Source organism: Lissotriton helveticus, chromosome 5_1 (genome assembly GCF_964261635.1).
Source record: "Lissotriton helveticus chromosome 5_1, aLisHel1.1, whole genome shotgun sequence".
Lineage (NCBI taxonomy): Eukaryota > Metazoa > Chordata > Amphibia > Caudata > Salamandridae > Lissotriton > Lissotriton helveticus.
In genome coordinates, this window is record NC_136065.1 from 1532248686 (window position 1) to 1532272993 (window position 24308).

Genomic DNA, 24308 nt, shown 5'->3' on the forward strand with positions numbered 1-24308 from the left:
CCAAACACCAGAAATTGAGCACCAAAAATTCCTCACAAATGTACCTCAGACAGTAGTATCACAAAATGGCTGTGGTTTCCTCTCATTTTAGATATATACATAACCAATTAACTTTCATCACACACAAATACAAAACCAAAGTAACATTTTAATTGGTTCTAAATTTCAACACTTTCAAATGTGTTTTCCCCATGCAATTTTCCATAGGACATTTAGATACGTCTACAACCTGAATGGCTGAACGGAATTACACCAAACTTGGCAAAATGGTACATCAAACCTAAGAGGTCAGGAAGGATCTACTATGCCCCCTTATGGTCATTTGCCCCTTCGCTTTGGCCTCCTCTTGTCTCTCGATCCTACCGAGAGACAAGATGGCGGCCGCTACGGACTATTTGGAATGTTTACAGATGCCGTAGAACCAATCAGCTTCGCAAAGCTCCGTAACGCGAAAAGTACGCGAAGCGGAGCGCTGTTACAGATATATATCTTTTTTTGATCGTTAATTTCTCAAAATCCACTGGAGCACATATATTGAGACCTAGCAAAGGCACATCGGGCTACCAGTCCCTAATATTTTGCCAAGTTTCGTGCAAATCCATTCAGCCGTTCGATTATTATTATTATTTTATTTTTTTTTTGCCCCGCGGGGCCCTTTTAAAACCTCCACATCAAACCTAGGGGGTCAGAGAGGATCTACTATGCCCCCTTATGGTCATTTTCCCCTTCGCTTTGGCCTCCTCTTGTCTCTCGATCCTACCGAGAGACAAGATGGCGGCCGCTACGGACTGTTTGGAATGTTTACAGGCGCCGGAGAACCAATCAGCTTCGCTTCACAAAGCTCCGTAACGCGAAAAGTACGCGAACCGGAGCGGTGCCCGGTCCGCTGTTACAGATATATATCTTTTTTTGAACGTTAATTTCTCAAAATCCACTGGAGCACATATATTGAGACCTAGCAAAGGCACATCGGGCTACCAGTCCCTACAATTTTGCCAAGTTTCGTGCAAATCCATTCAGCCGTTCGGGCTAAAAGTGAGGCCAACCGCCCTATGGAAAACTCAATGTTAAAAACACGTTTTGGGACCCCCCTTTTTTCTCGGCCCCCCCTTGACGAAACCCCCCCAAATTTTCAGGGGCTACTCAGAAACAAAATGTTCCATTTTCCTGAAAATTTCAGCCAATTCCGTCCACGAACGCCAAAGTTATTAGACATAGAATTTTCAAAAATCCCATAGGGAAAAATCCTAACTATATATACCTACTGGCGACCGCCAGTAGGTAATATAAACACATATTAGATCCTTCATGACATGGTCAGTGACATCACTGATGACATCTCAAATGACATCACTGATGACATCATCCAGTGACTGTGGTTTGCTTCGTTATTTAAATATGCATTATATATGTAGCAATTTGCATTGAAGAATGAGTGGATATATATAAATAAATATTTGGATGGAGGATTTAGTAGCAGTGTAATTGACTGTTTACTTGACCAATTTATAATGTCTCACTAAATATAGTGGATAGTGACTAAACTGTGTGAATATCTGTATCACTTTGTCAGTTGTTGTGTAAACTGATTCTACAGTTGGTTACTAGCTATGTGAAAGTCTATATTAGTTATTGATTAGTTAACTGAGCATTTGTATGGGAGTGTGAAAGTGTGTGTGGTTCGGTGGGGGGTGTGTGACTGTCCAAAGATGTGTGAATAGTTGATTCAGTAGATATATGAAGTTAAAACTACGTGTTCTAACAGTTTGGGTGAGGGAATCTCTTTATGGGTGTGGTGATGAGCAAATATATTTCTTAAAGGTACAGGTCCAACAAACTAGAAAAATAAAAGGCAGTGTATGTGTCAGTTGTATATAAATAAGTATACATAAGACACAATGATTGTGTGAGTGACTGTATGGATAACTGTATACTTGTAATAATGATTTTATAATTCACTAAGTATGACTTACTATCTAAATGAATAGAAGAAGTGGTGTTTGTGTAAGTGTTTTGCTAAGTAAATATGTAAGTATGATCCATTGTTTGCATAAGTGAGTAGGATGACTTCATATGTGAATAGGATGCGTGCGGTTGTTTAATGTCGATATAGATGTATAAGTATTTTTGATAGTGTTCTATTGTTCATTGACAGCATGTATGAGTGAATCCATGGGTAAGTGATTAGATGTGTGTATACATCTATGAATCACTGAGTGGGTTTTTAGATACTTGTATTGCTGAGACAATGGATTTAAATATGATACTCTGTATTTTACAAAGAGTGATGAAAAATTGTAATAGTGTATGAAAAGGTGTATGTGATTGTCACGTGGATGATGCCATCAGTGATGTCATCAGTGATGTCACTGACCATGTCATGAATGATCTAATATGTGACATCATCAGCAGTGGATTGCGGGTGCGCGAAATATAGTTAGTACAACTAACTATATAGGAGCAATTTCAATGGTTTTGTATGAGTAAAACGTCCAGCTAACTATAACACCACTAAAACTTATAGTTTTTTGAGTGAATTTCAAAGGTTTTGTAAAAGCTAATTCCTAACTATATAACTCCTGAAACCTATGTTTTTTTCAGTGAATTTCAAAGGTTTTTTAAATGCTAATTCCTAACTATATAAGGCCTGAAACCTATGGTTTTTACAGTGAATTTGCAAGGTTTTTTAAGTGCCAATTCCTAACTATATAAGGCCTGAAACCTATGTTTTTTTCAGTGAATTTGCAAGGTTTTTTTAAATGCTAATTCCTAACTATATAAGGCCTGAAACCTATGGTTTTTTCAGTGAATTTCAAAGGTTTTTTAAATGCTAATTCCTAACTATATCAGGCCCGAAACCTATGGTATTTTCAGTGAATTCGCAAGGTTTTTTAAATGCTAATTCCTAACTATATCAGGCCCGAAACCTATGGTTTTTTCAGTGAATTCGCAAGGTTTTTTAAATGCTAATTCCTAACTATATAAGGCCTGAAACCTATGGTTTTTTCAGTGAATTTCAAAGGTTTTTTAAATGCTAATTCCTAACTATATAAGGCCTGAAACCTATGGTTTTTTCAGTGAATTTCAAAGGTTTTTTTTAATGCTAATTCTATTAGCGGATAACGTTTAAATATATTAATATCCTAGTGGGACCACCTGAGCAGCTCTAAGGGGTCAGGGTGTTTCTACCCTGCCCCCTTTTTGTGTTCTACACGTTTGTTTTTCTGCTTTCTTGTGCCTCAGTCTACTAAGACCCAAGATGGATGCCAACACTTCCTGGTTAGAAGTGTTGACAGCCAATGAGCATGCAGCTTTCTCGGGAAGGCATGCTGATTGGCTGTCACTGTCTGTCAACACTAGCACAAGATGGATGCCAACACCTCCTGGTTAGAAGTGTTGACAGCCAATGACCATGCAGCTTTCTCGGGAAGGCATGCTGATTGGCTGCCACTGTCTGTCAACACTCAAAACCAGGAAGTGTTGGCAGCCATCTTGTGCCTTGTTAGAACCAAGGCACAAGAAAGCAGTGAAACAAAGGTGATAAACTCGCAAAGGGGCCAGAGTAGAAGCACCCTGACCCCTAGACCTGCTCAGGGGGTCCCACAAGGACCCCCAAGGCAAAAAAAAATATATATATATATTTTTTTTTAAAAAGTCGCGGGGTACCTCCAATTTATATAAAAATGCTACATTTAAAAAAAACTCTGTCTTTCTTTTTTTCTCCAGGGTACGCGTACCGGTGCGTGTACCGATACGTGTACCAGGGCGCGCACCCCCTCAAAAAAATAAAAAATAATAATGAGTGTGGGGTGTGTGTGTGGGTGTGTGTGTGTGGGATATGTGTGTGTGTGTGGGGTGTGTGTGTGGGTGTGTGTGGGTGTGTGTGTGGGTGTGTGTGTGTGAGGAGTGTGTGTGTTGGTGTTGGTGTGTGAGGTGTGTGTGTGTGTGTGTGGGGTGTGTGTCAGAGGTGTGTGTGTGTCGGGGGGAGTGAGGTGTGTGTGGGTGGGGGTGTGTGGGATGTGTGGGTGTAGGTGGGGGTGTGGGTGTGGGGTGTGTGTGTGTGGGGGCGGGGTATGTGTGTGGGGTGTGTGTGTGTATGAGTAAAATGTTCAGCTAACTATAACTGGTGTCAAACCTATGGTTTATTTAGTGAATTTAATAGGTTTTTTAAATGCTAATTCCTAACTATAACTGGTGTGAAACCTATGGTTTTTTCAGTGAATTTCATAGGTTTTTTAAATGCTAAGTCCTAACTATAACTGGTGTGTAACCTATGGTTTTTTCAGTGAATATATATATATATATATATATAAAATTTCTATGGCAAAATGAAACCCCTCATTTTGTTCCTTTTCAAATTAAATGTATTAAGTTTTACCACTTTATTCCAATCAAGATGACTTCAGGTGTGCCATACTTTTGTCATAAGTAAGACTGTTAGCGTTCTAGTTGTTCTTTAGAACACTCTGGGACATTCTGTCATTGGGCTATAGTTGGGCTACATCTGGCTGATATTTGGGCTACATTTGGGCTCTTTTGTCTCTGGTGGCCATCTTGGGAGACTGCATATCAGAATTTTTTTAATGAAATATAAGAGGATTTGAGAAGTCACTCAAAATGTGCCCTCATTTTTCTTTCTTCAGCACTAATCATAATTTCTATGGCAAAATGAACCCCCTCATTTTGTTCCTTTGCAAATGAAAAGTTTTAAGTGTTAACACTTTATTCCAATCAAGATGAATTCAGGTGTGCCATACTTTTGTCATAAGTAAGACTGTTAGCGCTCTAGTAGTTCTTTAGAACACTCTGGGACATTCTGTCATTGGGCTATAGTTGGGCTACATCTGGCTGATATTTGGGCTACATTTGTTTTTGTTGACTCTGGTGGCCATCTTTGGGCTACATTGGGCTACATTTGGGCTCTAACATATATATAGCCCAATATATATTTTTTCAAAGTTAATTTTTGTAAAAACCACTGGAGCATATATCTTGAGACATAGAAAAAGGCACATCGGGGTACCAGTCCCTACAATTTTGCCAAGTTTGGTGGAAATCCATTCAGCCATTTGGGCTAAAAGTGAGTCCAACCGCCCTATGGAAATTAACATGGGAAAACACGTTTTGGGACCCCCCTTTTATCTCGGCCCCCGCTTGACGAATCCCCCGGAAACTTTCAGGGAAGGAGCGGAGCGCAGCGAGGCAAAGTTAAGGAAAATTACAGGCAGATCCCTCAACTGGCGCCAAAGTTATTCCCAATAGAATGTTGCGATTTTCCTATGGAAAACAATCCTAACTATATATACCTACTGGCGACCGCCAGTAGGTAATATAGATAGATAGATAGATAGATAGATAGATAGATAGATTTTTTGTTGTTGTCATAAACCAAGAGTCAATAATACACGCTCTCAGGACATAAAGAAAGTAGTCACCAAATCCAGGAAGTGCTGTTTATTCACAACGCGTTTCGCCAAGGAATGGCTTGATCACGTGCTGACTCTTGGGTTATGACAACATTGGATTGCCGGAGTGACTCCGTCGGTGCATATGCCACCTTTCTCGGGTCGTGGAAGTACAGAAGGAATAATTGCTTTGTGGAGATATGGATATATATATATATATCTATATCTATATATATATATACACACACACACACACACACAGAGACACACACACACACACACACACACTCCTTCGTAAAAAAGGAAAACACCGCACTTCAACAGGGTTGATATTTAAGGATTTATTCCATGCAATTGATCACCACTGACCACCACTATATATATATATCGTGAAATATAACTCTGCTGAAATAAAACACATGGGTGAGAAGGACCTTTACCTGTGAGCGCCCCTTATTTATTTTGTGTGTGTGGACAGATTTGGAGAGCAGGATGTCCATTCCCCCCTCCGAATTCTGCTGCGGGACGGGATTAAACTGTAAACACAGGGAAGTATGTGTGTATATATATATACACTAACTGACTTCCTGGTTTCCAAATCTGTATACACAAACAAAATAAATAAGGGGCACTCAAAGGTAAAGGTGATTCTCACCCATGTGTTTTATTTTAGCAGAGTTGTATTTCATAACACATTTCTGCACCCAATGAGCGTTTCTCTAGTAACGTGATCCATTTCCTCACAAAGCAAAATATTGCTGATTTTTTTAATAATGCCAACAAACTATCGTATACCACCCACACCGGTATATATTCACATGACCTATGTTTAAATAGGATATATGTGTATATATATATATATATATATATATCATCAAAGTGCCCCAACGCTCGGGAGAGCACACAACTGTTTGCCTCCCATCCAGGCTTCAACTTTCACTCGCTCCAGCCTTCTTTTTAAAATTTTCAATTGCCAACGCGTTTCAAGTCCTAAAGACTCTTCTTCCTGGGCAGCATACAGATGCAGCAGAGACTTGTTTCTCTATTCACAGTCCACCTTTTATTTCTTAATCGCCCCCTGAATGAGCCTCGCTTTGATATTCATTAGCGCTTTGCATTGAGGGATAAGTAGTCCCAGAAACAAGTAAACATTTCCATTGCATTCGTGTTTATTAAATTCATTGATTCCTTATAGTAAGCTCCTGAAATGAGAGCGAGTGTTTAAAATTACTTTTGGCTTGCAGTGCTGCATATCGATAAAGAACAGTTCCTCACCGCAGCTTCCCTTTCTGACGGGCTGGTGCTTCTCCCCACAGCTCGGGCGGCCGTGTAGTAATGTTTCTCATCAAAGTGCCCCAACGCTCGGGAGAGCACACAACTGTTTGCCTCCCATCCAGGCTTCAACTTTCACTCGCTCCAGCCTTCTGGTTAAAGTTTTCAATTGCCAACGCGTTTCAAGTCCTAAAGACTCTTCTTCCTGGGCAGCATACAGATGCAGCAGAGACTTGTTTTTCTATTCACAGTCCACCTTTTATTTCTTAATCGGCCCCTGAATGAGCCTCGCTTTGATATTCATTAGCGCTTTGCATTGAGGGATAAGTAGTCCCAGAAACAAGTAAACATTTCCATTGCATTTGTGTTTATTAAATTCATTGATTCCTTATAGTAAGGTCCTGAAATGAGAGCGAGTGTTTAAAATTACTTTGGCTTGCATTGCTCCATATCGATAAAGAACAGTTCCTCACCGCAGCTTCCCTTTCTGACGGGCTGGTGCTTCTCCCCACGGCTCGGGCGACTGTGGAAAATGACAATGTACATAAGCGGCGTTCATTTGTGTTCACCATACCCCTCGCTGTAAGCAGAACGAATACCGCGAGGCATTGACCGCATTATCCCGCCAGCATAGGCCCATGCACGCACGTACACGACAGCCATTTTAGACACCAAGGCCTCTCTGCCCACTCCCGATAGCCAGCGTCTCTCTCTCCCCCTCACTCCCCAGCCTCGCAAGCATCCCCGACAGCCCCCGGTCTCTCATGCATAGGCCATAAAACCCTCTCCCTCTGCGCGACCCCGCTCTAAAAGTGACACCCCTGCCTGACCGACACCCCCTGCATTCCTCCCAGGAACACCCTTCCCCTCTTCTGATGACCCCCCCCCCCCCCCCCGGCTACACCCGGTCCCAAGTCATAAAACAAAGCCTCATGGATGTACTCCCCCTGGCCCCGCATAGCAAAACGTGATACACCAACCGAAGTGCCCGATCTTATCGCTTGCCCAACCTTAGATCTGACCACCCCCCCCTTGCCCTCGTGTCCTGTTGGAATGTCCGGCCGCAAGATTACAATCACATGTTACATTTGGGAGGGGAAACGACATCCGAGCGACTGGTGTGGGAATAGGCCTGAAGCTGGGATTCCAAACATGCCTTTTCGTACTTCAAAGTTTCTTTATTGCAATAAGGAATGTTTGTGCATCATAAACCTGTGTATAAAAGACAGAGCCTCAGAGAAACTTGTTAGAGCACCTCTTGAAGACATTGTGCGTATGTCCGAAATGACAGGCTCTCCTCATGAGAAATAAAACTCTGTTCTTGCACTCCCGCTTCCAGCGCCCGTCTCTTTATTTGGTAACTAGTAAAAATGGGAACTAAGAGGCGTCGTGTGCCAGCAGCCTGGGCATCGGTTGTAAATTGGGCTGTTTTTCCTCAATTGGCGCCCAACGTGGGGCCCATCAGCGACATAAGGTCCGGTAAGAGAGGTCCAGACGATGGGGTGAACATCTGAACGATTGGAGTATACCTGCCTTGAGAGGGCCCTCGTCCGGCTGCCGATTGAATGAACTTCACCGATTCCTAACGGACCTCTCTCAAGTGACCTACTGTCCTGACTGGGATCCCACAGGAATGCTGCGGTAAAAACATGGAGTAAGAGAACGATCGGGCGCTGGAAAGGGAAGGCGAAGAACTGTCCACACGGTCCGGTCCGGGTAAGGTTAAGTAGGACGTCTTTACGTCTGATTGATTGTTTATATTGGAATCGGTATTTAAATACTGGTATTGTTCATTGATTGGTTCATTTAGCTTTGGTTGCTACTTGAAGTATTGGTTCTCTTTGAGACATTCTCTGTTTGCAAACAGCGACGAATAGGAACGTTTCTCTCTCTTTGCAAATAGTGAAGGATAGGTAATGCGGACTTTTGTCCCCCGTTGTAATCCGTCATGCCTATTTTTCTCCCCACTGATTGATTGGTTGCTCTGTTGCTCTTTGAGACATTCGCTGTCTACAAACGGGGAAGAATAGGAATATTCTGTCTCCCTTTACAGATAGTGAAGGGTAGGTAATGCAGACTTTTGTCCCCATTGTAATCCGTCATGCCTATCTTTCTCCCCACTGATTGTTTGTTATCGATTTTTATCGATTATCGCTCTTTTGAGATATTCCCAGTCTACAAACAGAGAAGAATAGGAATATTCTGTCTCCCTTTGCAGATAGCGAGGGATAGGTAATGCAGACTTTTGTCCCCATTGTAATCCGTCATGCCTGTTTTTCTCCCCACTGATTGATTGATTGTCTGGACATTTATTGTTCAAGGAATAGTTCTTTTGAGGTATTCTCTGTTTGCAAATAACGTGGAATAGAAATATTCTGTCTAGTCTTTGCAAGTAGTGAAGGGTAGGTAATGCGGACCTTTGTCCCCCGTTGTAATCTGTCATGCCTATCTACTCCCCACTGATTGGTAAACTAGTTCCACCCGGACCATTTATTAGAGGTAGACCATCTGGCTCAACCGGAAGGCGCCCCTAATAAAAAGGTCATATGTAAAATACGAAGTGATCACCGTATCCCGTTAACAGAAACTTTAGCGCAAAAACACACTAGAAAAGGAAGGAAAAAGAAATCGAGCAAAATCAGTAGGCCACTGATGAGTTTTTTTGACTTCGCTAGAAACAAGAAACGTTAGAAATAGCCCGCAATAAGAAACATGAAAGTGGTGAGAGAAGTCAAGCTTGACATCACGGCAGCCACGAGGTAGCTAGGCTCCGCCGCCCCTCACTGCTCCAAACATGTCTGTCCCACCGCCCGCCACGCCCAATAACGGTAACATAAGACAGATACAAGTCAGCAGATACCTACCCCCATTCCGGAAGCTCCCGAAGTGCAACAGGTCCACGGTCACGCCCATCCGGAAGACGAGGCCTCGACACGTGCAGGGCGGGGCCCGGCTGGCCGCCATCGGCCGGAGAGGAGACGGGGTGGATGGCCCGGGATGTACTGGTCTTCCCATCCTCTTCTTCTAGCGCCTTGCAGGCCACGGGGGGGGATGTCTTGCTTATGCCTCCGACCCCCCCCCCCCCTCTTTCATCGCCTGGTCCGGCCATCACGAATGCCATCGGCCGGAGAAGTTGTGGAGTGGATGGCCCGGAATGTACTGGTATTCCCATCCTCTTCTTCTGACGCCTTGCAGACCACGGGGGGGGGGATGTCTTGCTTATGCCTCCGACCCCCCCCCTCTCTCATCGCCTGGTCCGGCCATCACGAAAGTCAGCGCCGGGAGACGGCGTGGGGTGCACTGGGAGGGAGAGGCAGCGCGGACGAACCTCTCCCGCCTCCCCAGGTGGAGGCCCCTCAGCTGCACCCCCAACGCTCCACTCACCCGACAAGGGTTCGTCCACTCTTGTGGTGCATCACAACGCCCGACAGGCTGGAGTCCATCTGCCCTTGCGATCCAACGACTGCCGGTTGCCGCAGAACTCGTAAAATGGCGGTCGACTCTGCAAGATTGGACCCGGCGTGCAAAGATGGCCAGATCGCCTGCCAGCTAGAAAATGAACCCCCCCGTCCAGAGGCGTTCTCCTCAGCTTTGAAGATTCTATGAGAGCCGCAGGGGCCCCCGACCCCCGCGGGCCCCCGATGGAGAATGACTGCCATGATTGCCCACGGAACGACCAAGACGTAGCCACGAGACGTTGGCGCTCTCGTGCTGGCACCAGCCTCAGTTTGAATGACCGAAATCCTGCCGACTACCAATTTGATCAGTTCCGGTGGAACCCCAGTATGACCCGGTAGGAAAGATTGTTGCCTCCCTCCCCCCTTTGACTGATGGTTCATATCGGCGGCCCCTTCTGTGCCCTTTAACGAAACTTTTGGACTGCCGAAAGAGGCTCTGGTCCAACCACGAGTTGGTGGAGACATTTTGACTATACTTGGACCTGCCCGACCTCACCCAAAATGGCGCCGGTACAAATGAAACTCGCAACTCCCTGTTGTGTTCCGGTTGCTCAGCCTTGATATCATGAGATATGAATGCAGTTTTTTTAAAGCACGTGGAGGGAGGGGATGGGTACTGATTGAACACTTGGACAATGAATTGATATTAAGTCCTGACGCGTCATTGATTACCGTATTATTGAAAGTTCGAAGTTTCGACACTTATGGTACTTACCCACAATGAATTTTCGATATGATTTTATTGCACTTGTCGCACCTTTATGAAATCAACGGTCACCGACTCCGTTCAAATAAATATCCCCTCATGTACAGTTCCAGTCTGCTCCGTGGCTGGCCCACGTGGTTGTAGACCCGTATTTGTGCGCCAACATTTTTAAATAAAGGTTTTGTGAAAAGCAAACATAGTTGTAGTGCTTAAATTGGTAAGTTTCGAATAAATGGCCACTGTTTCCGATATAAGTAAAATACAGGTGAAATAAAGCCACTCGATTACTTGAAGGTTAAAAAGCAGAGTACACAGAAATATCGCAAATGTGAATGGTCCAGGTTTGTTGTGTATATGTTTTTTTATTATATATTTTTATTTTTGTGCAACGTAAAGCAATCGATAAAGGTCCCGGTATTTAGCCTTTACCTTATGTGCCACATGTATCAGGGAAGTTGTTTCAGATGCCCCTAAGTCACTCCGAAGGAATGCCACCTAGCCCCTCTAGTCTCCGTGCCTAGTGAACAAAAACGACCCTGTACCACTGTAGACCATCCCTCCTCCTCGAAGGAGAGCACGAGTTCACCCCCCACTTTACACTGACTGCCCTTTGTTTTGACCCTTCCCTACACACGATCCGTAATACCACACTTGGGCGATCTATGCAATACACAGTCCATCAATGATTATCTCTCCCGCACTACCGGTCCCTCTGGGCTTAAACGCCGAGATGAAATGGACTGCATCCCGCGGAGATAGGTCGAGTATGTGGTAAGTAAGAGCATCTTCGGGTTTATGCGCGCTGATGTGTTTTAAAATGCTGCCCCCACCCCTTCGTTTTCCCTTCTTTCTGCAGGACACATCGGATTGTCGACCGAAGTATGGAGAAGGCCTAAACAACACGCCATGGGTCGGCACGGGAAAATTGTATATTGTTTATGGGGACTGCCCCTGAGACCCCTGAGAATGTGACGAATTTGTGTGATGTGAATGCACGCGTGTATGCCCCGATGTGTATAGCTCGACTGAATACGCGTTGCACACGTTTGAATTGATAAGAGAAATGTTTTATGTATGACTTAAGTGATGATCGAACGGCCGATGGAATGGGGAAAAGGGGTCTGAACATGGTGCCTATACACGACGAACAAACAAAGATATAGCACTCCCTTACTTGGAAACGACTGTCTCTCTCTCTCTGAACCCAGCGACTGGGAGGGTGGCCTGAAGCAGAAACTCGACGGGTTATTGCAGTATGACAGAATGTGACTCCAACCGGCATCCCAAATAATGCAACCAAGAATGACGTGCACCCATGAGTAAATTCATACGATTACTAAATAGAGAAAGGTTCAGGAATATCTCGGGGTGAGGTTTACCCGAGTACACTCCTCCTGGAAGACTAGGAAAATTGTCAATGTTTAAGATTTACCACCTCCCTCTTGCACCCTCATAGACATGAAACTCAAAGCTGCCCCATTGTTCTCCCGACTGACACCCTCCGTTGCCTCAACTTGGATACCCATTCGCTAAAAATGATTCGAAGATCCCACCGTGAGTATTAGCCCGACTAGGTTAGTTCCCGAACAATTGACAAAGGTGTAAGTATTTGCAACCGAAGCCACCAGCAAAGGCAGCCAGATGAATTAAGTAGGATACTAAGGATGCGCAGCATGCAGGAGGAAATCTTTTTGGCCAAGTACTGTTCTATGTTTTGTCTTGGATTCTTGTATATAATGCATGTACTACCCCCCGCCTGAATTCATGTGTACATAATGTATGGATCTACGTCGTCCCTCAGTCTGTGTTTCTATATAACTTGACCCCTGCTGTTCTGTGTTGTGTGCGCATTAAATGGCCTATTATTGTACACGTTTCTCTTTCTCTCTTTCTCTCTCTCCATGTCAGACGTGTACCGAATAGTTCGTTTAAAATGCGGACGACTCTCTCTCTCTCTCTCTCTCTGAGGGTCCCCCTGTTCCCTCTTCCTTTGTGTGGTAACGTTGTGCCCCGCTGGCACAAGCCTAATTGGTTTCTGAACACAAAGGTGTTCGGCAAAATTGACAGAAACTAAAACAATTGTAATTTGCCATATTACTACCTCTCCTTTCTGTAAAATGATGGAATTTGAATTGGCTAAGAAGGAAAGGACAGGTAAGACGACTGATGTCCCCTAATCTGGCCTTTTTCATAGGGGGACTATATGTCAGTGGCCTTCTGTTCTCAGTTTGTTAGAAACGCAATCCCCAATGCCCAGATTGCCCCACTTCTCTGCACCCAAGTACGGATGGCCAAAGCGTCCTCGTTTCTCCCAATTGACCCCAGCTCCATATCCCGAAGTATAACTGATGACCCTGATTAACCGTTGCTCCCCGAGAAAAGAATGTTTAGCCTCTATCCCTCTCTCATGATAATAGAAGATTGCCAGGGCTTGGGTTAGAAAGACGAATCTCTACCGTAGGATCCGATTTCGAGGTTGATGGAAATACGCAGTTGATAGGAGTCTGACTTCTCTCCATATACGCCATGAATGAACGCCAAATAGACTTGGTACAACCTAAGTAGAAATGTCCACATACATACTTCATAGTGATAACTTCTGACCGTGACCGATGAACGTATCCCCAGCTACTTGAGATTGGGGGCGGAATTGAAATGTATAAATGTCTTCTCCTGTCAGTTCTCTAAAGCTTGTTTTGTACCCTTTCAAAGATACACAATCACCGGAGGAGAGGAGCCGGACGTGACGCACAGCCTAGCTGCAGATCATGAAGCACATGTGAACTCGACCAAAGGTGGAGCCGCAGAGCAACGAGACGCGGGACGAGGCACCACTCTCGAACACGGAAAATGAAAGGATGGAGGGCTGCCTTGAAGCCATCTGCTTGCTGACCCACGCGTGCCAGAAGTCCCCGCCCCTTTGAGCCCGATTGATGGGCCTGCCTGCTCGTTATCCTTTGCTCCCTTGGTTTGTCTCAAAGATCTGATCCCGCTCCGCCCTCTCTTCCCTCGATTATTCGACAACCCCCCCTTTCTTTCGCATGGATTTTGACTCTGAGAAGAAGAACAGCATTTAGGTAGAATAGGGTTTGCCAAGAAAGGAGAAAGAAATGCAGGTGCCCAGCATGAGGCACCCTTAAAAAGATTAGTTAGGAAACAGGACTGTGGTCTAACAGCAGAGGACAGATCGCACCCTGCGACGTGTAAGGATGGATCCGAGCTGGACCTATAGCTCCACCGCCGGTGCTCAACAGCGCCAACGGAAGAAAGCGAACTACTAGAACCTACCAGTGATGGCTCGCTGCTAAAAAGACACTGTGGCGAAGACTCCCCCCCCCCCCCCCCTCCCCTTTCTGGACTTCCTACCCCCCCCCCCCCTGGACTAATTGCCTGTATTGAACTGAATTCCTCCCTCAACCACTTTGTATTGCTTACAAAATGTTTCATCAATCACTTTTAACTGTACATTGATACCGCCGGAGAGAGAGTCAGAACATGGTTCCATAATGTGTACATAACACGACAAATGTAAATTCATCTGTATTGCACCTCGCCTATCGCATCAACTGCACATAGTTATATGCAATCCGCCAGTATTAACAAACGCTATTTCATTGACCACACATGGCTATATGTACACCCCGTCAGTTATGATAAACACGGAAATGAACTAACTTATGTTAAAAAGCGGCGACTGTGGAAAATGACAATGTATATGTACATAAGCGGCGTTCATTTGTGTTCACCATACCCCTCGCTGTAAGCAGAACGAATACCGCGAGGCATTGACCGCATCATCCCGCCAGCATAGGCCCATGCACGCACGTACACGACAGCCATTTTAGACACCAAGGCCTCTCTGCCCACTCCCGATAGCCAGTGTCTCTCTCTCCCCCTCACTCCCCAGCCTCGCAAGCATCCCCGACAGCCCCCGGTCTCTCATGCATAGGCCATAAAACCCTCTCCCTCTGCGCGACCCCGCTCTAAAAGTGACACCCCTGCCTGACCGACACCCCCTGCATTCCTCCCAGGAACACCCTTCCCCTCTTCTGATGACCCCCCCCCCCCGGCTACACCTGGCCTCTCGACCCGGTCGCAAGTCATAAAACAAAGCCTCATGGATGTACTCCCCCTGGCCCCGCATAGCAAAACGTGATACACCAACCGAAGTGCCCGATCTTATCGCTTGCCCAACCTTAGATCTGACCACCCCCCCCTTGCCCTCGTGTCCTGTTGGAATGTCCGGCCGCAAGATTACAATCACAGGTTACATTTGGGAGGGGAAACGACATCCGAGCGACTGGTGTGAGAATAGGCCTGAAGCTGGGATTCCAAACATGCCTTTTCGTACTTCAAAGTTTCTTTATTGCAATAAGGAATGTTTGTGCATCATAAACCTGTGTATAAAAGACGGAGCCTCAGAGAAACTTGTTAGAGCACCTCTTGAAGACATTGTGCGTATGTCCGAAATGACAGGCTCTCCTCATGAGAAATAAAACTCTGTTCTTGCACTCCCGCTTCCAGCGCCCGTCTCTTTATTTGGTAACTAGTAAAAATGGGAACTAAGAGGCGTCGTGTGCCAGCAGCCTGGGCATCGGTTGTAAATTGGGCTGTTTTTCCTCACGGCCGTGTAGTAACGTTTCTCATCAAAGTTCCCCAACGCTCGGGAGAGCACACAACTGTTTGCCTCCCATCCAGGCTTCAACTTTCACTCGCTCAAGCCTTCTGGTTAAAATTTTCAATTGCCAACGCGTTTCAAGTCCTAAAGACTCTTCTTCCTGGGCAGCATACAGATGCAGCAGAGACTTGTTTCTCTATTCACAGTCCACCTTTTATTTCTTAATCGGCCCCTGAATGAGCCTCGCTTTGATATTCATTAGCGCTTTGCATTGAGGGATAAGTAGTCCCAGAAACAAGTAAACATTTCCATTGCATTCGTGTTTATTAAATTCATTGATTCCTTATAGTAAGGTCCTGAAATGAGAGCGAGTGTTTAAAATTACTTTTGGCTTGCAGCGCTAATGAATATCAAAGCGAGGCTCATTCAGGGGCCGATTAAGAAATAAAAGGTGGACTGTGAATAGAGAAACAAGTCTCTGCTGCATCTGTATGCTGCCCAGGAAGAAGAGTCTTTAGGACTTGAAACGCGTTGGCGATTGAAAATTTTAACCAGAAGGCTGGAGCGAGTGAAAGTTGAAGCCTGGATGGGAGGCAAACAGTTGTGTGCTCTCCCGAGCGTTGGGGCACTTTGATGAGAAATATATATATATATATATACACATATATATATATATATATATATATATATATATATATATATATATATATATAATCTTCTTTGCAAATAAACAAAAGTTAAAGTATAGTTATACATAGGTCTTCTAATATTAAAGAAATTACTTTTTAGAACCAGAAAACCACTGAAATTCACTGACATAAGACTAACTTGCATTGGCGTAGATTTCAGACCTCATCAGTGATGTAATATGTGCAGTCATAAGCAGTGCATCATAGTGGTGCAAGTTATACTTATGTCAGTTACATATCACTGGCGAATGTCCTTGTTTTTATTTAGTAGACCTACGTATAGTTTCACTTTAATCTTTGTTTTTTTCAGTGAAGTTCTACGCTTTTTAAAGAAGCAATTTAAAGTCTTACTCGTCCATAGCTATTATGAAAGACAAGCTGTTCTTACCTGGCTGTCCAAATGTGGATGGTGTAAAACCTGTCATTTTAGCAAAAACACACAGAGTCTCAGTTTGGACAACGGCAAAACATGGGTCATCAAGAAAGGTTCATCATTTGATTCTGGCTTCTGTCTACATGCTCCCAAATGTTCTTGTTTTCTGATGTATGTTGGCAGCATAATTTCCTCTGTCAGAAAAAGTTAATCAAGCACCTCAGAGCAACAAAGCATGTTGACAATGCTTCTCCCATACCTAGGTATTTTGATAAGGTACACATTAGTGAAGCTGAGCAAACATGTTACTTTCCTGTTGATTTGCTGGAACTGCTGAAGAGGGGAGGACACAGGGAGAGAGTGCTACAACCGAAGTTGAGATATTTCTTGAAATTTAACACCATTTACCCCACAGGGCTCAATGTAGATAAGGAGGTGGTGAACTATTTGAATGATGTAATCTGGATTTTAGTTATTTATTTGTTTGTTTATTTGCACATATGAGAATTATACGAACGCCTTTGTTATATATCTTCATGATTTCATAGCATTATCCCAAGCATGACAATGCCCACTGTGGTAGAATGTTACCAATATTTTCAGGGCTTCCAGTGTATTGGGATCAAATATTTTATGTCCTCCTGTATAAACAGTCTTCATTACCAATAGGAGTATATGATAATTCAAAATTGTACTTTTATGTCCACCTGCATTCATCATTATAACAAACCTTAATTATATTTTCTTATTTTTGCCCATTGGGCTTGAATAATGATAATTGTCAGGTACCAAGGGTGCCATACAGATACATTGTAAGGGACAATTATAATATCTTTTCCCTCTCTGCTCTTAGAGTGCTCATGCTTTCTACTGCTTTTATTTATTTTCATTCATCGCTTTTCTGGGTTTAAATGATAAAATAGAATTGAATATCAAGAGTCCAGTAGGATGAAAATTATACTTGTAGTGCAATAAAAATAGGCTTAGTAGTGTTTCCATTGTCTGCTAACTTATATTGAACATGATGTACAATTCACATAATTATTATGTATTTGTGATTGAATGAAGTCATTCAGGAGTAGTCACGATGTATATGTGTTGCCACTGTTCATGTTCATAAACTAGAAATATTTAGTTTTTTGGGGAAATGGATCACATTACTTGAGAACGGCTAATACGGTGCTGAAATAAACAGATGCATGAGATGCACTGTTACCAGTGAGTGGCCTTTTTAATTTTGTGTGTGCAGTCATATAACTAAAGAAAGAAATATGAACTGTAATGTGTGGTTGTTTGCGTTGTAATGGAAAATGTAATAGTCTGGACAAGAATGTGTTGCAAGTGTAATTGGTCTTGTGATTGAGTGACAGTCTTACATGGTATTGGTTTGCACTTTTGGAACCTATATTCTCACTCTCTATCATGTCATACTCTTGTTTCTTGTTGCTTCCTCTCTCAGGGGTTCTTTCACTTTCGCTGGAGTTGGCCTTCAGTAATGGTAACTTCTTTCCCACTATTTGCCTCCATTGCTTATTGGTCATCACCATCTCTCTAAGGGGTTCTTTATTTTGGTTCGTCTCTGTATGAGTTATTTCCTTTCTCAGGTAGTCATTGTCCCAATTTCACTGAGATCCTTCTGAATGTTACTCCGTCTGTCAGTGAAGTTGGCCTGCTCGCAGCGGAGTTCTCTTTCTCGCTACCCCCCTTTTACTCTCTGGTTCTGAGAGAAGTCCAATAGTAGAATGTTTCACATGGATGGGGCAAGCACTCTGAAGCACCTGCCCCCACTCCATCGATGACTAGCAAGAGATTTTGAATAAGATTAAGAGTAAATGGTTTGGAATGCCCTTTACATTTTCAGTGTACCTGAACCATATACAATTTGAGTGCTGTGCACAGAGTCCCAATTACAGCATGGAAACTGTCCTCATCACTACAATGGATGATATCTGCATGATTCTGGACAGGAGACACTGTACCCCTCATTCTCCTAGACCTCTTTGTAGCATTTGACACAGTCTTCCACCCCATCTTCATTCAAAAACCACACAACATTGAAATCCAAGGGCATTCCCTCAGATGGATCTGCTCCTTTCTGACTGGAAGGATCCAGTCAGTTAACCTGGCACAGTACACCATAGACACCTGTGACATCATTTGCAGAATTCTGCTAGAATCTGCCATTATACCGACCCTCTTCAATGCGTACATGATCCCTCTAGTCATCAACATCTGCTTTCACGACATCAGTGTCCTTTCCTGTGCCGACAACTTGCAACTCATTCTCTCCCTCATGGACAAGATGCCCAGTACCTGAATTAAATTCAATGCCTGCACGACTGAAATCGCCCACTGGATGAAGACCAACTGTCTACAACTAAATACCGACCAGACCAAAATCACGATTTTTGGGAAGAACACCCCCAGCACCCATGGCAAGAACTTCGGGATCACCATCAACAGCAAACTTGACATGACCACCTGAGTCAATCACCGCTTCATGCTTCAGTGCTCTGAAGAAGTTGAGCAAGATTTTCAAATGGCTTTAGTCCGCACCAAGAAAACGGTCACATGCCCTGGTCACAAGCTAGCTGGTCTACAAGAACACCCTCTATGACGGGATCAGCAAAAAAATCACCAGAATGCTGCAGACTATTCAGAACTCGGCAGGCGGAATCACTCTTGGCCTCCCATGCCGCCTTCCCATCACACCACACTTGAAGGAGCTCCACTGGCTTCCCATTCACAAACGGGCACAATTCAAACTTCTCACCCACACTTTCAATGCATTCCTCAACAAGCGCATCTGCTTTCAAAAACCGTATGTACCATTCATATGGACTCCTACTTGCACACATCCCCTGCATATTAAAAACCAGATCTGGCAGTCGAACCTTCTCCTACTTTGCTCCAGTAGCATGGAATGAACTGCCTCTTCCTCACATCTTGAATTCTACAAGAAGCTGAAGACCTGACCTTTCGAGTGGTCGAACTAGGCTGTAGGTGTGGCTAGACTCTCACCTCCTCAGCGCCAAGATTCCTCTCCTGGGTGATAGGGTGCTCTACAACTGCATAACATAAGATAACATAGCAGAATCTGCTAAACATGACACCAGTGCAATCCCCTAAGTTACTGAGAAACATTGTACTTATGAGCCCAATGCCTTACTCTTGGGGTTGCTTCCTCTTTTTGAATTTAACCACCTCTTTGTGCCCTCGTATTGAAGGTTATACCTCACTTGCTCTGGGAGTAGCTCCCTCGTTCTGCAGGGTTGTTTTCCCTCCGTAGGGGTCATAGCCCTGTCCGTGGGATGGATCCCTTTCTCTGAAGGTCGATCTTCCTGTTTTAGGGTCAGCCCCTCCTGGTGTGGCTTTTTACTCTTTTGTCAGGGTTTGACCTTGCTCGATCTGAGAGTGTCTCTCTTCCTCTCTTTAAGAGGCAGCCTGTCACTCTGCAGGTCATTCACTCACTGTACCTTTATTCTCTCTATGTCTCCCTCTCTGTTTCGTTATGCTGTCTGTTGGATGCTTCCTTTCCTTATTGGCTGCACCCTGTCTCTATGGTTCATTTCCAAATCTCTGAGCACTGCTTCTTTTTGCTTGCCTTGGTGCAGGGGTTTGGGGTTGAGTAATGGAATCTGCTACCCCGCTTAGGTGTAAGGTTAGTCAGTGAGTTTGAGAGTGGGCTGGTATCCTCCATGGTGGCCCTTGGAACCTCCAAGTGACGAGTGAGTGAGTGGTGAAATTGTATGGAACGGAGGGCAGGATCATGGTTCACATGTGCTCTCAGTGAGAGATGCAGTTTCTTCAAAGGTCTTGTGTTTTTTCGTGACCCACTCTTACAATACGTTGGGTTCTGACTTTGAGCACCTTCCTGTTCCATAGGTTGCCCCTCCTCATTTGGGCACCACTACCTTTCCCTATCTGTGTTATTCTCATTGTGGTCAAATTTGTATATGGGTTGTATCTATTTTCTGGGAAAGTCTTCCTTACTCTGAGTTAGTCACACTCTGTTTCTCCCAGGAGAGTTGGTCTTTCTCTCTCCAAGGGTCTGCTCCCTCACCCTGTGGTCTTCTTGTCACTCCTTTGTGGTAGTTTTTTTGTTTTAGCTCCCTCTTTCTGGTGGTGGTTCAGTACTTATAGTGGGTGCCTCTGACTGCAGGTGGCTTCCTCACTACTGGTGTTTCCCTCACAAAGTTGGTGGCTCGCTGGGGCTTCCTTCTCATTTACTGCTAGTGGCTCCCTCTCACTACTTGTGTCTCCCTTACACTGCTAAAAGCTTTCTGTCACTGCTGCTGACTCCCTCTCTCTGATGTATTGTTCCCCTTCTCCAAGTCACCCCCATTATAGGAATATCTTCTCTTTCAATTGCTTAATCTAAATATGACTTGCTCCATCAGTACATGGGTTGCTCCTTTTTTAGTAGATCCCTCACTTTTGATCACTTTCTCTTTGGGGCAGACTTTGCATCATTCTGGCTAATCAAAAGATTCCAGTCCAGTTGTTTCTGACAAGCCTGCTTAGAAATGTTTTCTGAAACCCTTGCCAGTTGTTGGTTTTTCTATTATTTTTTTTCTTTTCATGCAGATTTGATGTTGCCAGGGGTCGTGGTACCACCATCCGGTCTCCCTCAGGTACTGCCGGATCATCTTTGTGCTGTTACCTTGGTCGGAAACAGGTACAGACATTGAGCACTGTTCTTTTCTCTGTGCACTTCTATTTCTCTTGGTTAACAAACTCTGCTGCAGAAAGGTCTGTTTGATTTGTGTTTATCTTTGTCACACACATCAGTAGTGAGGTCTTGTTTGGAGAATTGAATCCATTTAAGGAAGTCACAACCTAAGTGTGTTGTCCAGTTCTGGTGATGACCTTGGGTGTATTCTATCTGGTTTTGAAGGCTAAACTAGAAGTGTTGTCACATTCAGGAGGCCACCTCTGTATTGTCTCCAGTGCTGGATGATGCAATATTGTGTCCAATATTTGAAATCATACATGGAGTATAGAGTCCAATTCTGGATGTCTCATATGGAGCATGGAAATGTGTTCTAAAGACTAAACATCAGACCACATCTGGAGCATTTAGTCTGGTTCTGAAAAGTGCTTTTGGAGTTCTACGTCCTGTTTTTGTGGTCATATCTCCAGAAATTAAAACCTCAGGGGTGGTTGGAAAAGTCCAGACACAAACAATCAAACTGGTGCATACTTAAACCTCAAGGTTTAGGAGGAGAAGCTCCAGAATCTAAAAATGCACCGTAGCTGAATTAGAGGTATAGGGGATATTATGGAAATGTTCAAATTCTTCCTGAAATTTCTTACTGCATGGATGGCACTATTTATTGGCAGTAGAATAGCTCTACATGAGGGGCCACAATATAAATGGAAGGATGGTCCAAAATAGTTATTCACAATGGATACAGAATTGCTGATTCAGGACTAGAAAGACATTTTTTTTTTTTACAAAAATGACATTTAGCGTAAGGAACCGCTTAGCACTGCTGATGTAGAAAAGAGCACAAGTGAGCAGTAGTGCTGAAAAATTTATGTAAGTGCTGTAGGGCATGTTGTGGATGTGTGTCAAATGTATGTATAAAATTAGATTTCTATGCTAGTCTGAATCTACTGTTGAACTCCTTAGATTCCAGATTTGAATTCCTGGGCCATCACCACAGTACTATAGCCCCTCTTCATTTCACACAACAGAAAACAAACTACATTGCAGTGCCCCCATGCCTCCCCAGCATCCACTTCTAAGCGTCTGTATCAAACATTGGTGTGCATCTAAATTGTGAAGTTCCACATGAGACAAAAGAATCGGGGATTGAAGTGCTTCTGGAACTCTAATTGTTCCAAAAATCAAGTAACCATTTGTTGCTCAATACATAATTGCTGTACCAGCAATGGTTTCCCTTCAGGCTGGTATTTTGCCACTAGTAATTCCTCTTAGTTATGTTTCCAGTAATCCTTCAAAATCATACAGCTATTTTTCTCGTAATTCAGTTCAGCCAATTAATTTGCTAGTAATCGTGTTACACTAAACGATTATTTTGCTAATTAACATGCCCTATTCCAATAGTTACAACAACACTAACAAGCACTTATTGAACCTTTCATAGGTGGGAAATTGATTCCCTATCTGCTTTTCTGCTTTCCTAAATAAATACAGAAAGCAAAGCTTTGAAAAATATGGACAGCAAAACAGATTTGCATTTACCCACTTTTTAATAAAAATCATTTTTATTGGCATTTTGAACAAGTACAGTACAATAGCATCAATATCGATTAGAATATATTTTCATCCATTTTGCATCTTGTCATGGAATAGAGTTACATCGTATTTTTTGCCCCCTTATTCGATCTGGACTTAGCAATGATGAAGGGGATAGATGGGCGAGGCAAGTTTTGTGTCCCTGCAAGGTAATCTTTGAGCTGTACTGGGAGTTGGGCTTCGCTCTCATTGTCAGCCCTACGCTAAAGTTGGTGGTATGTGCCAGCTAATGATGTAAACTGGAACAAACTGGGGAGACATAACTGGGATACACTGTGTCTCATATTACGCCACTTGGTGGGGGCCGCCTAATTACTAAATTTTGTCTAGGTCTCTGGTTGTGCATGTGCAGGGTGGGCGGGGAGGACCCTGGAATTCCGCGTGAAGGGTAACACGCGTATTGTCCATTCTCGCCTTTAGCCTTGGCTCATCGAGCGTCTATTCCATCTGGGGACTCTCTTGAGTTTCCGTGGGGCGCGCCTGTGCTACGGGGGTGCGGGTAGCCTGGGACACCGGTGCATCTGATGTTTCCTGCATGAAGGAGTGGAGTAGCATAGCCCATGGCATAGATATAGGATGCTTGCGGGTTCCCTTGACCTCTTCTGATCGAAGTACCTCTTCCTCCGCTGCGCACCACTTTTTGACTGCTCCCACCCATGCCGCTTGCGGAGGACCCCCGGCGCCTTCCAATGAAATGCTGTGCACCGCTTGGCCAGAAGGAGCGCCATGGACGCGTAGCGTATCTCAACTTTCATATTCTTGGGGCATTTGCTAGTGCCCAGTGCGCAGGCCTCCCATGTGTATATGTCCCGAAACCCCCTGACTGCAAGGAGGGTGTCATGGATTGTGGTCCAATAGATGTGGAGTGCTGGCCAGTCCCAAAACATGTGTTTAAAAGAGGTGCTGGGTTCTGGGCATCTGGGGCATGTAAAGGACCCATCTGGGTAATATTGCTGAAGCTTTCCGGGGGTAAGGTATGCGCGGTGTTGAATATGCAATTGTATGCTTTTGAAGCGGTAGTTGCGGGACACTTTGTTAGGGAACTCAAGGGCACAAGCCCATTCTTTGTCATGGAGAGGTCTTTGGAGTTTTGTTTCCCATTTCTCCCGGAGGAGCGCAAGGGTGGGTGAGTTAAGGGCCCATATTGCTTTGTATATCCAGGTGTCGTCCCAGGCCCTTCTGTAACAGTACGTGAATTACCGGGTGTGTGGGGGGTTCTGGGTCGATCATGTGCCAGATTCTGTGACAGTTTTTAAGCAGTTGCCGATGCAAAAGGAATTGTCCTATAGGGAGGCTCATATCAGCCACCAATGTTGCAAATGTCTGCAGTTGTCCATTGAGATAGTGTGCCTACGTCTGTCAATGAGTGCTCTGTCTTGCATTTTCCCACTTAAGGCATAATCATAGTATTGATCACTTTTCTTGTTATTTAAAACAGTTTAACAAATGGGAAACCCATTTTAGGTAATACTTTTTCTCCCTCATATCTTGCTTGGATAAAGTATTCACATTGTGTGTCACA

The 24308-nt window shown here is 44.1% G+C and overlaps 1 protein-coding gene across 2 annotated transcripts in view; it reads left to right on the forward strand.

Moving 5' to 3' along the window:
* EIF2D (eukaryotic translation initiation factor 2D) overlaps positions 1 to 24308 on the forward strand; it is a 260577-nt gene that overhangs the window by 90888 nt on the left and 145381 nt on the right. For both annotated transcript variants that reach the window (XM_078644570.1, XM_078644569.1), the window contains one exon: positions 21109 to 21199. In XM_078644570.1, coding sequence (XP_078500696.1) covers positions 21114 to 21199 — 86 coding nt within the window. In that variant the 5' untranslated portion in view covers positions 21109 to 21113. The remainder of the gene's footprint in view (positions 1 to 21108; positions 21200 to 24308) is intronic.